This window comes from Varanus komodoensis, unplaced genomic scaffold (assembly GCF_004798865.1).
Source record: "Varanus komodoensis strain SLA01 unplaced genomic scaffold, ASM479886v1 scaffold72, whole genome shotgun sequence".
NCBI classification, from domain to species: Eukaryota; Metazoa; Chordata; class Lepidosauria; order Squamata; family Varanidae; genus Varanus; species Varanus komodoensis.
In genome coordinates, this window is record NW_025336374.1 from 1233358 (window position 1) to 1253232 (window position 19875).

Here is a 19875-nt window from a genome sequence, read left to right on the forward strand (position 1 = left end):
AGCATATGGAGTTCTAGAAAAACATTTCACTCACATTCATCACTGACTTAAAGAGTAAGGTGTAATGAGTACTGCCAGAACGAGTATCTTTTTGTCAGTTTTTGGATCAGAGGCCTTGCACAATAAGGTTGCAATTACAGGCAGCTCAACAGGGTTTGCGTTGCAATAGGCCACTACAGTACCTAGCTATAGGGTTTCTGCAATAATAACCTCGGAGGAAGGTGAGATTTCCGCCTTGCTGGCTGTCAACCTGCATTTGCGATCCTCATTATTTGTTACTCTAGAGCTGTGGCGCTTGTTTTCATTTCTGTTCACGTCTGCGGGTACCCAAAGACGTCGGGTTTGTGGTCTCGACTGAATTGCTTTACGAAGCTCAGAGGAGTTTCCCCTTCAGTGGCCGCCAGGGGTGTGAGTGCTTTTTCTTTTTTAAAAAACGTATTTGTACTATATATTATTTCATCCAGGGAGTGAGAGTAGCTGTGCGGAAGATGGCTTTTGACACGAGGGGGGAAGCCTCCTCCTCTCCTGCCATGTGGGACTGCCGGCATTCGCCCCACTTCCCAGGTTCCGCCGCTCGCCGCCCCTTCGCCTGCGAGGGGGCGCGCTCCTCTCCCACAAGGAATGACGTCATCGCCCTCCCTGCCCGCCCGCCCGCCCGCCCGTTCCCCGGCGATGCACGCGCTGCCCGCCACCTGCCTGCTCCCCCCCCACACACACACACACCCGCGCGCGCCGGAGTAACATGGCCGGGCGGCACGCGGGGCTGAGCTCCCCAAAAGGAGCGGGCCACCGCCGCCAGCGCTCGGGGAGCGAAGGGAAAGCGAGGGGGCGAGCGGGGGCGTGGCTGGGCGCGGGGGCGTGGCTGGGGCGGATGAGAGCCGGGGCGGGGTTGGGAGCTCAGGCTAAGCCGCGCGAGCCGAGTCCGTTTGGCTCGGCAGGGAGTGAGCCGCCGCAGCAGCAGCAGCAGGAGCAGCGGTGGCGGCAGTGGTGGGCTCCGTCTCCTCCTCCTCCTCCCCCTCCTCCAGCGCGGAAGGCGGCCGGCAGAGGCTGAGGGAGCGAGCGCGTCGAAGGGCGGAGGGGGCAGCGGCCTGGCGGGCGACAAAGCAGCCGCCGCACGCGGAGGAGGAGGAGAGGAAGGCAGCGGCGGGCGTCGTCTGTCTGTCCATCTGAGGGGCTACGTGAGAGCAGCCGGCGAGTGGGCGGGGCCTCGCGCTTACATCCGCCGCCGCCGCCGCTCCGGTGGAGATTCCCCTGCCCTCGTCGTCCTCCGCCTCTCCCCCTCTCCCTTCCCGTGGGCAGGCGGGAATGGCGGTGCTGGATCTGGCCCTGGAGGGACTCGCCATCTTCGGGCTTATTCTTTTCCTGGTGCTGTGGCTCATGCACTTCATGTCCATCATATACACGTAAGTGAGGCCTCCGGCTGGCTGCTTCACCGCGCTCGCTCCCTCCCCTGCTGGGCTCCTCCGTCCACGCGCGCAGAGGTGGGAAGGGGGGACGTGCTCCTCCTCGTTGTGCGCCCCTCTCCATTTTTCTTTTCAGAAGCCTCCATACCTTTTCCTTCCCCTCCTCTCTCGCTAGCAGCCTTATCTGGCTTGCATAGGCGAGGCACCTGCCTTGCATGGCTTTACGCAGACCACAACATTGATAAAGCCCGAAGCGTTGGCCATAACACCCAGGCGCTAGCATAGGTGTGTCCCTTCACCTACGTAGACCTGGTTATTTTCTTCCTTGCCAAGCCTCCCTTCCCACACAGAATTTGCTTCATGCATATGAGCGATTTGCAGTTTCTCAAAGCATACATCATTCAGCTTTCTTTATGCCACCCCTTTACACACACTATACATGCATCGATGAGCCTGATCTCATTCTTAATCACAAGACACAGGGAGCACATATACACATTATCATAATCTTTGCGACAAGAGCCAGAAGAAATAGACACTTGATTTAAACAAGTCCAATAGAATTTATGATAGTAATACGTATTTCCACCTCTAATATATATTTATAATGTGTATATGTTTTTCAAGCAATTCCTTATTACCTTTATTCAAATGTCTGTGGATGATCCAGCCTCTCAATGCAGTACAATTTTTCTTCCTAGGAAGTGGGTGCATTCAGATCATGAATCTGAACATAAATTTACTGTGTTAATAATTTATATATGAAGTCTAAATTGATAGTGTCACAAAATTGTGATCAGCCATTCTGCCTTACATGCATGCTTTAAAGCAATGGTTATACAAGGGCCCTGTTACTCTAACATCAGTACTCAACTACAAGTGAATTTTTAACCCATACCTAATTATGCATACACTGTTTCGATTCTTTTTGTTAATGTTGTGTTCTATATTTTCTTTAAGGAATTTGGGGGCAGCGCTACATAGTTGTCTCCTCCCACAATATTTTTGCAGTAAAGACTCTAGCTGGCAACTTGTTTGTGGTTTCTCTGTCTTCTCAGTATAGTGTTAATATTGCAGTGATGCATGTTCTTCACTCTTAATTATAATTTAGCTACAATTTGTTTTGAGTACTGCAACCTTGAAAGGATTTATTGTGGATGCTTTTAAAGCTCATCTGAGGAGGTGGGAATACATAGTCCTGCTGTGCTTGCTTTAGCATGTGAAAGTGGATTGTGGCATGATACAAAGTAGAACGTAATAACATTGCATAGTCTCAACTTCCTGGCTTGTCATTGACTGATTTCCACACATAGCTTTATTGTAGTGCAATGATGAACAAATGCTTGTTGAAGTATTCTTGAAATTCTGTTGAAATTTCTTGGGGAAAAAAAGTTCCTAAAAAAAGTTTTCTAGGCAAGGATGTCTGTCCTTTTCTGGTAACTGATGAATAATAGTATGTATGCAAATAAGTTTGTGGAAGAAAGTATAATATCATTGTTACACTGTTGATTCATTCTCTAGATTTCTTAGGCCTGTAAGTGATCATTTCCTGAGTTTACTCAAAGTGCTTAGAAACTAATGCAATCCCATGAGACTGACACACTCACTGTGTGTGTGTGTGTGTGTGTGTGAGAGAGGGGGGGGAGTGTGATTTGGGGCATCTGTACTGAAAAAAAAGATGAATTTTATGGCAGTAGGCATAGGAATGTTTACAAGACTGAATTATAAAAACCAGTGATGTATTTGTAAGTGGTTATCTTTCAGAAGTAAGGGCTCTTGTCCTATAAGCCAATTTAGGAACTTAATTTGTGAATCAGAGCTCCCATAAGATCCTTGTTTTTTCCAAGAACCCTCCAAATGTAAGGACAATGTATCACGCATCTCTGGGCTCCGTCACTGATTGAAAATTGTCAGTCCCTCCACCATGCTGATGGAATGCTGCTTGTTCCTCTTGTCATATGGCTGCCTGCTTGAAGTTTCACTGCCTTGACAGGGTACCACCCTTAAAGGCAGCTTAGACATAAATTTTAGAAAGATAGGTTCACTGAGCCCTATTAACATATGAATTGCTGTGATAATGAGGGCAAATAATTGTGAGCAGTGTAGGTGGAGCTTTTTTGTGCAATGCAGGAAAATAAGCAGATAAATACACATTTTTACATACGTGAGTGTCAGCACTGCCTCACAATGATTTATTTTCAATATGTGTTAGTGTTAAGGTCCAGTTTGTGGCTTCATTATGGAGTTTTGTATATGGCTTAGAGCTAAACAAAAGTTTCTGGGGTTTTTTTTAGAGGGGCAAGGAAGAAACTGATATATAGTGATTCAGGAAACAAGGCTTGTTGCAATAATACATATTTACAGCCAAGTTCTAGACAGTTTCTCTTGAGCACACCCTGGTTTTTTTTAACATGGATAGCACCTGTCAGAGTAAACAATCTGGGCAGAAGTGGTTTGCTTTTCTATCCCATTGTCCTAAGCTGCTATTCTCTTTAGTGAGCAGAATACAGCTTGAAACCTTTTTCCATTGAGCATAAAAGAGCTTGGCAAGAGTGAATAAAAATATAGCTTAAGGAAAAAAGCCCCCTCCCCCAGTGGTGCCCTGTTCAAGATTGCAGTTCAATGTAGCAGTTTTCAATTTTAAAGTGTGTGTATGAATTATGTGAAAGTGCATAGCATGGTCATAAGGTTATCTGTGTATGGAATGCTTTCTTTTTCACTAATGAAAAAAGTAGATGCCCATATACTTCTATATGCAAATAGAAAAAGTAATTTTCAGAATTGAAAATATTTTTTAAAGTGCTTAAGGAGAAATTGATCAACAAGACATGCTGATTATATTAAATTTTTGGGTTCAAGGCTGGTAGTAGTTTATCACTAAGCTAGTTAGGAGGAACATGTGAAATACTAAGTAAATTGGTGACTCCTAGTTAACTCCTAGACACTTCTGCACTAAACATTTGTCTTTGCTCCTTGGTAAACCCTTCCAGGTGCAATCCTGTGCATATCTAGACAGTAAGTAGTCCTACAGCTCCTAGCCTTCCTCAGCCAGTGTGGGAGTTATTTGTTTATTTATAATTAAATGTACATTTTTAGTCCAAGGGCTCTCTAAACTGAATAGGTTTTTTTCCATCTAAACATGTGTAAGATCCACCCCTCCATAATTTAATTATGAAAAAGCTTCAATATTTTGAAATATCCCTACTTAGGACATTTTTAAGAGTCTATGAGGTACTGAGTGCTTCAGTGGCACACTACGAGACATGTAACACTTCTGTGTTGCTCGAATATACTCTTTCTCAAGGGCAAGAGTTGCAAACACTCCTTTGGCTTTTCTTCTACAGTTATTTTTCAGGTTATCTTAAAATGCTCATATGGCAGTCATATACTTTCAAATATGTATCTTTCTCCATCCCCTCAGCATTTATATCCAACTGGTTGACTGGGCTTGAAGCATCTTATCCTACTTGGTGCTCCTAGTGAAGGAAGAGTAGAATGAATGAGCCATAATTTCTGTCTGGTTGACATAGATGCTCATACATGTGGCATTAAGTTTAATACAATGGATAGTCTCCATTTCCTGCTGTAGGGATAATGGTAGTTTTCAGGTTTTCCTTTTATAGGGAAAGGACCAAATTCTGCTGCTTTTATGTGCTGTTAAGCTGTATTCTGTAGTCCAATTCAGTTACTATGTAGCTGCCATAAAGTTTTTATATGTATTTTAAAGGTAGGAAATTAGATCGTACAAGCTGCAAGTCTTATTTGATTTTGTCCTTGTGTGTTTTCATGTAATGCTTTGTTTTGGCATAACTATATTTTTTTATTGTTTGCCATTACATTAGGGGTAAATTGTTTTAAAAATGCAGTCCTGAATATCTTGCTTCATTTAACTTATTTTTATCTCCTCTAAATGAAGTATTCTCTGCAAATCTGGCAAGAATATACCCTTCTTGGGGAGGGGGGGATCTAGGGATTTTTAGTGGCATTGTCATGCTTGACTCACTGGTGTATTACATGATGTTCACTCTAGATTGACCTCCTCACACTATGGCCCATATTTTTTTACAGGCCAGTTACATACAATGTTGGTATATGTTGCATTATTCCCCCTAAGGTAACATTCCTGCATGTACTGAACTTGTGGTACCATGCTGGTGGGAAGAGGAGAGGTGGGAGGGTAGGGAGTGTCATGTTGTTGTTTTTAATTTTGGGGAGTATTGGTTCTTTTACAGGTAACCTGTAAATAGCACAAACCTTTTGCATTGCTTCAACTGCTAGGTTTAGAAGGCTGTTCTTGACTGACCTGAGAATGGGCTACCTCAGTAAAACAGCAACTCTGAAGCTTGTTCAGCCTTCATTTACTTTGCCTCCTCCTTCACTATCCCCCACTCCATGGTCTTTCTCTCTCAGCCTCTTACTTATTCAGTGAACTGGAGAGTAAATGCAGGGCTGCCCCCCACCCCCAGCCCTTCTCTGTCCTTTGAAATAATAAATTGTGGAACATATTTTCAAATCTCTCCTTTGTCCTCCTGCCACAGGAAACAGCTTTCTGAAAGCATGCCAATATATATATGTTGACTAAGAAGTAAATTACATTGTCTTTAATAGTGCTTTCTCTTGTAAAAGTCAGCAGTGGAGAGGGGCTGCATATGTTTTTTAAAAATGGTGTGCTGATCCTTTTGGCTTCATTCCATGGGAAATAAAAAGATGGCAGCAAATGGTACTACAGCCTGTCCTCCCTTTCTCATTCTCAAAGTTTATTTTGTGAGGATGCAAGCGTGAAAGAAAGAAAAGACTTTTGTTTCCACACCTATGGACCTGTGTGTAGATTAATGAATCAAAAAGGGGGCATTTTCCTGTGCACATTATCTTTCCAACTTCTACTTCTTCCACAGTTGCATTTAATGCATGACACAAGATCATATTTTCAACACAGTGGAAATGACACTGCATTCATTAGCATGTGCCCTAACAGTAGTAAATGCATTTAATAAACAGAAGTGGTTCTAGTGTAGATTCCCCACAACTCACTGCAAATGATACGGGGCCAGTTCATGCAATCAGATAGCCCACTGTGGTTTAAATAAGCTGTACCATTTGTCAGTGTGTGCAGGCAGCCATTTTCTGAACCATTAAACTCAGAACCCAGCTGCAGCTTGTTGTGTGGTCACAATTTAAGTTCTGGGAGTTGTGTGAGGATTAAGTAATTTGCACATGACCCAGAAGCAGATGTGGATTTCAGCAAAGGTTAAGTGACCCTCACACCCTGACAGCAGGGTTTGTGCCTTCATTTGAATATGCACCGTATTTTTGTGGCATGTTCTGCAGCCCACTGTGGCTTAAATAAGCCATGGTGATGTGTTTTCATTGTGTAAATTGAGTTAAATAGCATTTCAGATCCTCATTTTAATCTGGGGTTGAACATTTACTATTGTTCTCTCTCTGTAGATTTTAGTCAATTATATCATTTACCTGTTTAACAGCAGCCTCTGCTCTACACTTTTCTGCCTTTTCAATGAGAATATGTTGTGGAACTAGGTTAACAGAAATGCTGTTATATTCTGAACTGATTATTTTTACAAAGAAGGAAACTACATTAGTTTGTCACAACTCATTCTTCATAAGATGTTGTTGACAGCTAATAGTAACTTCATTTTCACTAAAGTGGTTGAATGTTAGTATTTCTCCATTATCTTCCACCATATTACAATTAGTTCATCTGCAGAGTTTTCCCTTTCTCCTTTGCTAGGCCTATTGTCTCATATATAATGCAGTAAATGTATTTCAACTGAAATGTATTCATATTTTCTTTCTGTGGAACATTCCAACCCCTTTATGCTCAATTGTTTGAAATCTAATTGCTGCTTCCTTTTGCAAAAGCTGAAGCAAAGTAGGTGTGAATGAGTCCCAGCTCTTTGTTATCTAGTTTTGACCAATTAAAATATTTTTAGTAAGAATATAGTAAATACTAAGTGTCTTACAGAATACCTAGGGTGATATTAAATCATCTGGATATAAGCATATTAGCCCTGCAGTTAAACTTTAAAATAATGCCTCTACCAGATGCATTCAGTTTAAAGGACACTTTTCTGTATAAATAAAAGCCTACTCTGACCATATCTCAAATATGAATATATATATGTTCTACCTACCAAACCCAGACACTTTATTTTCACCTGATGAAAATAAACTTCTCCAGTCTTCCCAGTAACTATCAGATCTTACTTTAATCTGTCAATCATAAGCATTTCATTTGTGTGTGTGTGTGTGTGTGTTTTGTGGATGAAGATGAGTTAAGGCAGAAAAAAAGCAAAACTGGAAAGAAGAAGGGATGAAAAACTGTCCAGTACATAGGTTCCTATTTCCATACTCAACATTACAAGCTGAATATCTCTCTGGTTATAAGAAAGATAATCTTGCACTCCTGTGCATGTTTAGACAAGAAAAAAAGTTCTGCAACTCCCAGCATTCCTCAGCTAGGAATTGGGGGTTGCAAGACTTTTTCTTTTTTTCCTTTTCCTTTTCCTGGTCTAAACAAGCATAGGATTGTACCATTAATAGGGATATTTTAGAAATTACCCCCTTGAGTGAAAAAGGAAAGTCTGCAAAATGTATAGTGTGCAACAAAGAGATTCCAGAATTCCTGGGGTGTTGAGAGTGCCTCATTTCTCCCCGCCCCATCTCCATGTTCCTCAGAACCTAGCTGGTGTAAGAAAAACTGTTGTGAGGGTGGTCCGCTAGCTCCACACTCGCCAGGCATTTTCAATATCAGAGGTGGAACTCTTAACGGTATTAGGGGCCCATAGAATTGTGCCCTAAATCTTTTGTTTGATTTGCCTTAATTCAAATAAATCAGTCCTATAAAACTAAATCAGTGTATTTTCTATTCTGCCTTTTTTGTTGTTCCCAAAACATTTGTAAATCACTTAACTTAAATCACTTAACTGGAATGTTTTTTGGAGGTGGGTTTTTATCTCATACAATAAGTTCAGTTTTGTATCACTATCAATGCTTCTACATTCTACATTTTTTCTTCGTAGCATTAAAGCAATTCCAGTGCTAACTGCATTAGTTTTATGTTATTCTTCTTTCACGCAGATTTCATTTGTAATGTGCTTCTTGTATCAATTTATTTAAAAACTGTTAGTCTTTTTTTACTAATTATAATAATCCTGCGACTGGTTTCCTGCAGCACATGAGTAGTTTTTATAGTGGTTTATAAGTTATGGTGTTTTGGCATGCTTTCTGAGCACTTTTGCTGCAGGATGGTATCCTGGTGTGGCTTTTAATCACAGTAAGCATTGCTTATAGTAGGATTTAGTAAACCCACTGTGGCTTATTGTGACATCTTGACAAAATAAACCATAGTTAAATTTTAAAATGGGCATGCCCTTGGAACTAGTGGGTGACTGCCTTATAAGGTAACCCAGAATGACAAAGCAGCATTTGAGGACAGCCAGGAAAGGCTTCTCCATATTGCTAAACTTGGGGAAACTCCTGTGCAAGCTCACAATCACATCAATCCAGCTTGGATTTTCCCTCGGATTTTGCCAATTCCCAAGGTGTTTTCCAGCCAAAGGGACAGTTGCAGCTTCTTAGCACCCTCCAAAATCACTGGCAATACCATTCGGAAGGGGGGAGAATTGAGGGGAGATCCCCCAAAACAATTCTTTATGTTTTCTTAGATTGGTTGAAGGAGTGCTCCTGTCTCTGTATCACACATTTGGGGAAGGCCACATCAACAGCTCTCTGTGGATTCTGCTGCAAAAGGAGCTTTTCATGCATACCCCATTTTAAAAAGCTGAAGTTAGCATCAGGCTACCAAGTTGCAGTTTAACATATACCCAGTGACCACATGCAGATATATTTCCATGCAAAATTGCAACTTCACACCTTATAGCTATCCATCTTATTTTGAAGGTGAGCAGTCAAGGAAGGCACTCCTTTGCAGCGAGAGTTCTCAGGGGTTTGGAGAGGGGTGTTCATGTGTTCACTTTTCAAGTATGGATAACACAGAGGCAGTTTTTCAAAAAGGCATGCTGCAGCCAGTGCTAAATGGCTTGCCACAGGTCAGGAGACATCTCCCTGCTGCTGTAGTATTTCTGGGGATACTGCAATAGGGGAAGGGGGAAGGTATAGAACCCTTGCTATGCCCAATTTTATGTTGGGCACAGAGGAGTTTTAATGAAGAGTGGGGTTAAAATTCCCAAGTGGTTTAACTTGTGCGAACCCAGCAGCAAATCACATGCACTATTAATGAGGTTCCCTGACATGGAGGCTTCTAGTCTCTCTACCCCTTCACTTTTTAAACAAACAAATTGTAAGGCTGGCATGTTCTGGCTTCCAGCACAGTCTTTATTTTGAGGAGTGCCTCTGGATAGAACAATAGTGAGTGATGGCAGCTCAGCACTTTACTTTGAGGCCTGCCCAGAAAAAAAGAAAAAGATAAGCCTGAAGCTGCAGGGAGCACCCTGAAGAGCCAGGGGTGATCTGGGAAAGGAGCAGTTGAAAGTGGTCACTGGTCTCGGGGAAATAAGGATGTGGTTTAGCCTTCCTCTTGTACACACACACACACACACACACACACACTCGCTTTCCCTCTTCTTGGTTGGTGGTAGCTAACAATGTACATGTATTGCCCAGTTTGCTTTGGTATGGTGTATGTTTTTCCTGGGTTGTGTGTGTATATGCATGCATGTCTGTTTATTTTCCTGTGTGTGCTGTGTTTTTTGTCTGAGATTTTTGTGTATGATATGGGTAAGTATTTCCTGCATATGATTCTTTGAGCATCAGTAGTATGCCTTTTGTGAAATGTATATGGCCTTCTGTGGTGTGCGCATACATTGTGAGAATAAATACACAATTTCACACTTGAGGTTCAGACCTCACCTGTGTCTTGTATTCATTTTCTCAGCTGATAGTGTCTCTGAATCTTATTTGTTTGCCTACTGTGAAATAGAAAACTGAGTTCAAAAGAGTAGTTTTGTGTTTTGGAACTGAGATGCCCCCTCCCACCTTGTATTTAGGTTCATGGACTAGTTAATTTTCTTTTAGTCTCATATGTTGACCTCTTAGGAAATGTCTGTTCTGCGATTTGCCATGACCATGTTGGCAGGCATTTTGCAAGAGTATCAAAGATACTCATAACATCAGTGTTTTCACTGGTCCAAAAGGGTGACAGACTCCTGCATTTTCTGTTTATGATACTTTTTACACTTACCTGTATGGTGTTCACAAGTTTGTAGATGAAGGTCTGACTAGGGCTGCTCACTAGGGCTGATGGGACTTCTGGTCTAAAACATCTAGGTGGAACCAGGTTGGGGAAGGCCATACTTACCATATACAATTCCAGCTATAAGTAAAAAAGAAAATATAATAATTATAATTCTGCAGAAATGCTTTCCCTTTCTTCTCCTTCCTAATGGGTTTTGTAATAGCCTCAGAAAAGGCAGAGTTTAGAGACTTGAGTGAATGTGCAACAAGAAAGACCTTCTTTCCTTCTTAAGTCCTGGACTTCTTCTCACCTCTGCTTAATCTATTGATTTCTGCCTTGCCTTGGAAAAGGACTTGTGAACCAAGCTTGACCTGGTATTTGTCATGAATTTTGCTTCTGTGATGTTTATTTTTCTCTAATACTGGTTGGTATGGGAGGCTCGAAGTCAGATCAGACCATGATATGAAGGGGAGCTTTAACCCTTTTCCCCCACTCCAGTTCTAGTTAGAATCACCTGTCTCCCCAGTCTTGTTAGTTACTAATTAAAATAAACTATGCAAGGTCAGCCTATGCATTTAATTATTTATTATATTTCTATCCTGCCCAAAGTGCTCTGAGGGACTCATGGCAAAACAAAGGTTGCATCTGGGGTGGTCTTGCAATGTGCCAAGGTAAGAAAGAAGAACTTCTTTCAGGTGGTATAGAAAGGATGTATGAGGTGAAGTGATTGAATGTATTTATAACCTATTTTAGATTGGACATTCATTGTCTTCCTTTTGAAAAGACATTGGTAAAAGTTGTTGGTAACCAGATATATAAACAGTATCTATTTGTAACCATGAAACAACTCCTGCCCCCAGTCAGAACTTCCTCCATTTTTCTAGATTTCTCATTATAATCTGCTTGAGGACACTAAGAGTGGTCCCCTTTCCCATCCAAGGTGAAATGAAGGATTCATGTGCATGTTGACACCACTTTCACCCTGAAGTCTCTCTTGCCAGATAAAGAGAAGGAAAGGAGTATTTCTGCAAGTTTCAAAAAGACCGAAAGAGTGGATTCCAAGATAAAATTTGATAAGTCTTGTATATGTGGTTGAGCTTCTGTTCATATATTTTCAGGATGGGGTCAATATACATGCCAGTTGATCGTGTGTTGGATGTCAAAAGGGGAGCCTCCACTTACCTGCAACAAAGTTTGAACAATGCCAATGGCAACACTTAATTTTCAGGACTTCTACTCAGAACTACTAGTTGTACAATGAAAGTAGAGTAGGGAAATACAGGAAAATTAAGCATTCTTCTTTAGGTTGTTGCCTTTCCACTGCTCATTGCACACTTTAACACCATTTTTAGAGGAGGAATACCTTGGTTTGTGATGCCTGAAATGGCTGGAGAACTTTGAGTTGCCTTTGGAAACCACCTATCCAGACGTCTAAATTTCAGTGTAATTTTTTATTTATTGTTACTATGTGCCAAAAAATGTTTTCCAGTTTATAGGTACCCCATGAATAAAAGCCTTCCAAAGTGGCCTTTTCATGATAGCCTTGTTATAAATTCAAGGCTGTGGCTTCCTTTATGCAGTCACTCCATCTCTTATTTAATCATCCTTTTCTTCTCCTGCCTTTGACTTTCCCTAACATACTTGTCTTCTGCATTGAGTCTTGCCTTCTTGTCATGTGTACAAAGTATGACAGCCTTAATTTGTCATTTTTGCTTCTAGGGAATGTTCTGGTTTGAAAATTATTTCATTTAGGAAAGCTTAAGAATAATGAGAGTAGTTAGTGTATGTTCTATATAGCAAATGAGACCATAGGGCTGATGAGCCCATTACAGTCACCTTTTTCCTTCTCTGCCCTTGTTCTTGAAACTGTGAGTGGAGGGAGATGGGATGTCACTGGCTCATTTTAAGGGGACAGCTGTCATGACTTTGCAGCCTGCAGAAAGACATAGTAAGAACTCAGTAGTGGTACACTGTGCTTCCAGTTCATGAAATGAACCAGTCAGGCTCATTGCCTTCAGTGCTGTGCCATGGAAAACTAGTACTGCATTGAAGTGGCAGCCCTTCAGTGTAATAACTGTGGCTGAAGTTGCCATGTGAGGGGTGTTCACTGTATTCTTGGTATCGAGTTGATTTGCTATTGATGTGGGTAATTTAATTATTTCATTAGCTAATGACACTATCTGAGGGTATACATGCAAAATTTCAAAGAAGTGTGATCATTAGTTCCCTAGTAATCCTCAGTGAAAGATGACCATGATGACTGACGCAACAATGTTGAAGAAGAATGAGTACGTCCCACCACTTACCTTTTGGACCCTTGCCCATCTTGGTTAATAAATAATTCCAAGCACGGGATTGGGACCTGGATCTTGGAAGTGGTTAACGCTCCTCTGAGGGAGGGTCGGGTGCCTGCCCCTTTAAAGGAGGCGGTAGTCCGACTGGTCCTGAAGAAGGCGTCACTGGATCCAGAGATGGCCACTAATTATAGACCAGTGGCCAACATCCCATTTCTGGGCAAGGTGTTAGAGCGGGTGGTGGTGGGACAACTCCAAGCTCTCTTGGATGAAACTGATTATCTGGACCCATTTCAGTCCGGCTTCAGACCCGGGTACAGTACTGAATCTGCCTTGGTTGCCCTGTACGATGACCTCTGCAGGGAGAAGGACAGGGGGAGTGCGTCCCTGTTGGTTCTCCTGGACCTCTCAGCGGCTTTCGATACCATCGACCATGGTATCCTTCTGGATAGGCTAGCGGGATTGGGGGTGGGAGGCACTGCTTTGCAGTGATTCCACTCCTATCTCAATGGCTGGTCTCAGAAGGTGGTGCTGGGGGACTATGGCTCTGCGCCATGGCAATTATGCCATGGAGTACCGCAGGGGTCCATTTTGTCCCCTTTGCTGTTCAACATCTACATGAAACCGCTGGGAGAGGTCATCAGGAGGTGTGGGCTGTGGAACCATCAGTACGCTGATGATACCCAGCTGTACCTCTCGTTTTCCACCAATCCAGGTGAGGCAGTGGCTGTACTGAACTGGTGCCTGGCCGAGGGGATAGAACAATAAACTGAAGCTCAATGAACTGAAGCTCAATCCAGACAAGACGGAGGTCCTGTTGGTTGGCGGATCAGGCTTCGGTGAGGGTGAATTGAACCTTGTCCTGAATGGGGTTGCACTCCCTCTTCGGGACAAGGTCCGCAGCTTGGGAGTGCTCCTCAACCTGGAGCTTTCACTTGGAAGCTCAGGTAACAGCAGTGGCGAGGAGCGCTTTCCCCCAGCTTCGGCTGATTCATCAGCTGCGCCCCTACCTGGAGCCTTGGGACAGTGACACATGCACTGGTGACTTCCCATCTTGACTTCTGTAACACGCTCTACATGGGGCTACCCTTGAAGACGGTCCGGATACTTCAATTGGTTCAAAATAGAACTGCCAGGCTGCTGACGGGGACTGGACGTTATGTTCACATGACTCCAGTTCTCCATCAGCTTCACTGGCTTCCCATTGAAGTCCAAGCCCAATTCAAGGTGTTGGTGATGACCTATAAAGCCCTAAACGGCTTGGGTCCTCGTTACCTGAAGGAGCGCTTACATCCATATATGCCCAGCCACCCCCTGAGATCGGCGGGAGAGGCCCTTCTCCGGGAACCCTCCGTGAAAGAAATTGGGAGGGTGGGTACTCGGAGGAGGGCTTTCTTTGCGGTGGCGCCTAAGTTATGGAATGCGCTCCCCAGAGAGGTCCGCCTGGCGCCGTTGTTATTTGTTTTTCGGCGCCAGGCAAAGACCTTTTTATTTAAGCAGCATTTTAAATGTTAATATTATTGAATTTTATCTGGCCAGGGCGGCTTATTTTATATGGTATGTTTATATTTTATTCTAATGTTTATATTTTTAATTTATGATTATGATTATTTAACTTGTTGTAAGCTGCCCCAAGGCTTCGGCGAATGGGGCGGCATAAAAATGTTTTAATAAATAAATAAATAAATAAAATCGAGCACAACGCTGTGATTAAATTCCTTACAAAACAAGGAAAAAGTCAAAAAATCATTCACGAAGAGATGGTGGCCGTTTATCAGGACTCTGCACCTTCATTATCTACTGTTCAAAAGTGGTCAAGTGAATTTAAAAGGGACAGAGAAAGCATTGAAGATTCAGCTGTGAATAATTCAGCTGTGAGAGTCACAGCTGAAATATCAAGAGGTCAGTATTACGAGGGGCGTTCAATGTATTCTCGGTATCAACATGAAGAAAAAGGAATAATAAATTGTGCTTCCTCAATTTTACTGCCTGTACGAAAGAAAATGTGAAAAAAATTGAACTTGTATTGGAAGATGCCCAAATAAAAAAATGTTAGCAGAGATGACAAACCTATCCGTTCGTATCATATTTACTATTTTTTATGACCATCTTAACCTTTCAAAGGTCTGTGCAAGATGGGTGCTGCGAATGCTCATGGCGCCTCAAGAAACAAGTGCAAGTTGAGTGCTATAGGGAGTTTTTAGAGTTCTGTGGTGAAAATTCATCAAGTATTTTCGACCAGATTGTTTCTGGAGATGAAACTTGGGTTCATCACTATGACCCTGAAAGTAAGCAGGAGTCCATGCAGTGGCATAAAAAAAGTGCTGACCCTCCGAAGAAATTCAAAGTCACCTCATCGGCCAGAAAAATCATGGCCACAGTGTTTTGGGACTCAAAGGGAATTTTATTGATCGAGTACACGAAAAAAGGTGACACCATAAACACAGCATCTTATGCAACCACTCTGCGTAATTTAAGAGAAGCAAAGAAAAAAAGGCGGGGAAAACTGACTGCAGGTGTGTTGCTTCTTCACAACAACGCACCCATTCACACGGCACATGTTTTGAAGGCTGCTGTGCAAGACTGTGGTTTCGAAGAAATAAACCACCCACCCTATAGTCTGGACCTGGCCCCCAGTGACTACTACCTGTTCCCGAATTTAAAAAAAGATCTTCGTGGAAAGCGATTTTCCGACGATGAAAAGAGCTCAAGGCGGCAATTAATGCACATTTTTTAGACTAGGAGGAAGGGTATTTGTTACAGGGAATTGAAAAGTTAATTTCTAGATGTAATAAGTGTATTGAAGTTATGGGGGATTACATTGAAAAATAAAAATTATTTCAATTTATTATTCCTTTTTCTTCATGCTGATACCAAGAATACATTGAATGCCCCTCGTAATACTGACTTCTTGATAATTCAGCTGTGGCTCTCAGTTCAGCAAAGGTACATATACTTCGTGGATTCTGGTTTCCTCCTCCCTCTTCTCCCTGAACCAGAAGAATGGGCGGAGAGGAGACAGAAGCAGCTGCCTAAGGGAGACTTGGCTGGCTGCCAAAGACTGCTGGAAAAATGTGAACAGAAAGGAAAAGAGAGAGCAGGCTTGACTGGAAAGGTATAAAGAGAAGTCCAGGGCAGAGAGAAGGCTACCAAGGTCAGGTTATGGATCATTCCCCCTGCTCTGCCCATGCTCTGTAGGCCACTCAGAATATGTGTTTTGTATGGATTAATCTGTCTTCTCCCTTTTCACAGAGCATTAAATCAGGAGAGTGGAGCTTTGTCTGGAACTGACATTGAGTGGCAGAGATCATTTCTAGCATTCAAAAAGAGAATCTTATGATAAATTTTTGCAGACCATAGGCAGAATATCTCCCAATACCACTGAATCCACATTGTAATGTGAGGTTGAAGTTCTCTGTGGTATCTAATCTAATCCTATGTCTAGTTTTAGCTGCAAAGTATGAACAATAAGTGTTCTGCAAAACACTTCATGAAAAAAGAAGTGCTCTGCAAAAGCATGAGGAAAAAAAGGTTAAGTATGAAATGCAAATAAAAATTGTAAGCTCAGTGTGAGAAGTACTTTGTATTCACTGCTAATGGAAGCAAATTCTGGGGCCTGTTTTGCAATGCATCATTCAATCATTATAAAAACAAGAAATTTAGAATGCCACTATGGAAGAAATTGTAAATATTGACCATCTGAATATCTAAATGGTCAGAATGAAAGAAAAAAACTATTCACATTAAAATTATATCTTAGTAAATTAGTTTTTAGTGAATGCAGAAAAACAATATATTTTTAAGCTTTCAGTCTTTCATACTTCGTTTCTATGTGGCCTGGACTGTTTGAAAGTTTGTCCAACTTGGATTGTGCCTACAAAATCAGGAACACATGGTATGGGTAGGATGGACTACTACTTCTATTTTCTCCTTCTATTCTTCTGGTACAAAGAAAGTGTAGTCAACTAACCAATACCTTTGCTATGTGTCTTGACCAGAGAACATGGCAGATTGCTCCAACTGCTGCCAGCAGAACTGAATCCATCTTTGTAAGCCTTATGCATAGCTCTCTGTTTCTCTTCTACCTTATACAGCACACTAATCTTTAAAACAATCTGGAGACAGAGAAATGAGTATAAGCAAGCTAAAAATGGTAAAACTTTTAACACATTCATTAGAGCAGAATGGTAACAGTATATGGTTGATTTTTCAATACTTGTAATGTGAACTGGTCCTTTGGCTCACAGGAAGAAAGGGAAGGGTTAATACTGTAATGTTTAAACGTTATAAATTCTGGTGCCAGCTCAGGAGGAATCTGGTGCTCAATCTGGTCTTGGGAGTCATCCTCAAACAGGATGAATTTTGGGGAGTTATTAGAAATTACGGCCTCAAGGATGTCAGAGATGACAACAAACATGGCTGACCCATCAAATTTACTTTGGTCCAAAACTGCAAGGCACAAGACAAGGAATATTTCCAAATTTTCTGCTTTCTCTGCTGGTGCTTTAATGTGTTTACTTAGTTTTTATAGAGCATCTTTATAACTTTGCTAGCCCAGACCCCATTGCATTCCACAGTTCTCTCAGTAATCCCTTGCTATATTTTTTCAGATGTGACCTTGATTAAAACACAATGCCAGCAGTGTACATAGGCAATATGCCATTATGGCTGTTCTTTAAATTGAATACTTTCTCTTAGGAAGTTTGAGGTGTTCTATTGGTTCCTACTGGTCCATGGGGATTAATGAAGAATAACCTCTCTAAACTGCCCAGTGCCAGAGTCTGTACCTACAGCGAATGAGGTAGAGGAGGTGTTTGTTACAGATACTGTTTCAATATTGTAATTTTTATTATGCTATTTCATTTTTTCTAAAAGAGAAATGTGTAGAAATTGGTAATTAAAGCCTCTTCTTACAGGCATGGGGTGAAGGAGAAAAAGAGACATTGTTACAATTTAGAGAGTGTGCAACTGTGACTTTCAGTTAGCATTCAAAAGTACCTTACCTGAATGGAATTGTAGTGAGTATATATTTAAAAGAATCTTCTCTGTGGGGAAAGGCTTTGCTGGATAATATAACACTATGAGTTGTTTTTAAGCTAGGTATTTGTGGAAGAACAATACTTCAGTTGCACGGATGGCAGGGAAGAGAGTGGAAACATAGCTGAATGCCTATAGCTAGAACAACAAAACGTTGATGGCATAACTCTTGCACCTACAGGGTCAGTTTGAATTTCTTTTGCCTCCCAGCCACTACTGAAATGCACTTATTTTTTATGTTATTCCTTTGTTTTTGAATAGCTGGCAATGGTTAAGACTGGACTGTCATGCTGTGGAGCCCCAGGTGTCCTGGAGTGAAATTCTTCTGTGTGCTAATGCTGAAAACAGATTTCTGATAAACTATGCTCTGGCACAAACGAGGCCTTGTACTGTTGGAGCAAGTTCTCCAAATTAAGAGTTTGCCCATAACAGAAGAGGTTAGGAGAGTTGATACATGAGAGTTGGGAGAAAAACCAGCATGCATTTTGGGGAGAAGGAATCCATTCTTCAGTTGTGTATGAAATTCTTGCTAGAGGTTTGGCTATAGTGTTTAATTTCTAAAAAGATGCTTGAGGGTGCTCAGAATTGGGAGAACACAAGGCTTTCTATGTTTTGCAAGCTCTTAATTCTTTATTTGAGGTGCACTATAGGTACTCATCTGAAAGTCAAAGACATTCTGCATGAGCTAAGGGTCACTTTTTCTACATTCCTACTGGCTTGTAAAATTGGTTATTGGCTACCAAGCAAAATAGATTGTATTTATCCCCAACTAAGATGGTTTTTCTCTTCTAACACATCTGATTTTTGAAAAGAATTGAAAGTAAGTTCTAAATTGAGTGATAATTTTGTGTGTTGCTAATTTCTAATTTGTATGTATGTCTTTCTTTAAAAAATCAGGGGGCGGGCAACCCTGGAGACACTTTTTCCAGATTGGGACAGATTGGTAGAGATTTGTTCTGCAGGCTGCTCTGACCTATGTCATTCTGAAAATGAGCATTTATACTCATTTTGACTTTTACTTTTGGTAAATTCCGTAGCCCCCCATTGTGGGTCCTGCTAGAGTGCAGCCATGGTTGAATATTACCCAATAGCCAAAGGTCTTGGCAGCTCACAAGTTTGCACATGAAAATAGGAATTGTTGAGGTGACATTTGGGACAACTGGCTGTTCAGAGCAGTTAAGTATTGCAGCTTCCTCCTTCCGTTTGCAATGAAGCACGTACATCTTCGTTGTCTTTTTTTTAAAGTCTTATTATTATTTATTTTGTCTGTGTAAAAAAGGATGCCAGGTTAATTTCACAGCATGATTGCTGCTTTCTGGGTCACATACTTTTCAGTTGCCTGTGTAAGGGCCAGGATGTGGACAGTGACTGGGACAGGCAGAACGTGGGGAGCAGGGTACTGGTGTGAGACCAGGTCCTGCAGCTTAATAGGGCTTGCGGCTGGTGGTGTGGTCAGTAGTCCAGGGACAGGGCCAAGGCAGCAGGCAGTCCAATATTATACAGGTGAGATTGGACTCCACTACTGAACTATTTTAAAAAATTTCAAATGTTGGTTTTTTGTAAAGATGTAGTTTGCTTCATGCTGACATTCATATGCATCATTCCAAGTTGGAGAATACTTGGATCAAAAATACTGCAAGTGAGAAGGATCTTGGAATTGTTGTAGATTACAAGCTGAATATGAATCAACAATGTGACGTGGCTACAAAAAAGGCAAATGCTCTTTTAGGCTCTATTAATAGAAGTATCACTTCTGAATCCAAATTCCAGATACCACAGTTTAATAAAGATGCAGATAGGGTTCAGAGGAGGGCAACAAGGATGATCCAGGGACTAGAAACAAAGTCCTCTCAGGAGCTTGAGAGAACTGGGCGTGTTCAGCCTCAAGAAGACTGAGGGCTGATATGATAGCATTGTACAAGTACTT

General features: G+C 41.8%; 1 protein-coding gene across 2 annotated transcripts in view; it reads left to right on the forward strand.

Moving 5' to 3' along the window:
* The first annotated feature begins 972 nt into the window (after nt 1-972).
* Nucleotides 973-19875, forward strand: part of UGCG (UDP-glucose ceramide glucosyltransferase) — a 42125-nt gene continuing 23222 nt past the window's right edge. Inside the window, exon 1 of one of the 2 annotated variants that reach the window (XM_044452418.1) lies at nt 973-1403. In XM_044452418.1, coding sequence (XP_044308353.1) covers nt 1306-1403 — 98 coding nt within the window. In that variant the 5' untranslated portion in view covers nt 973-1305. The remainder of the gene's footprint in view (nt 1404-19875) is intronic. The other variant, XM_044452417.1, reaches the window with a different exon arrangement.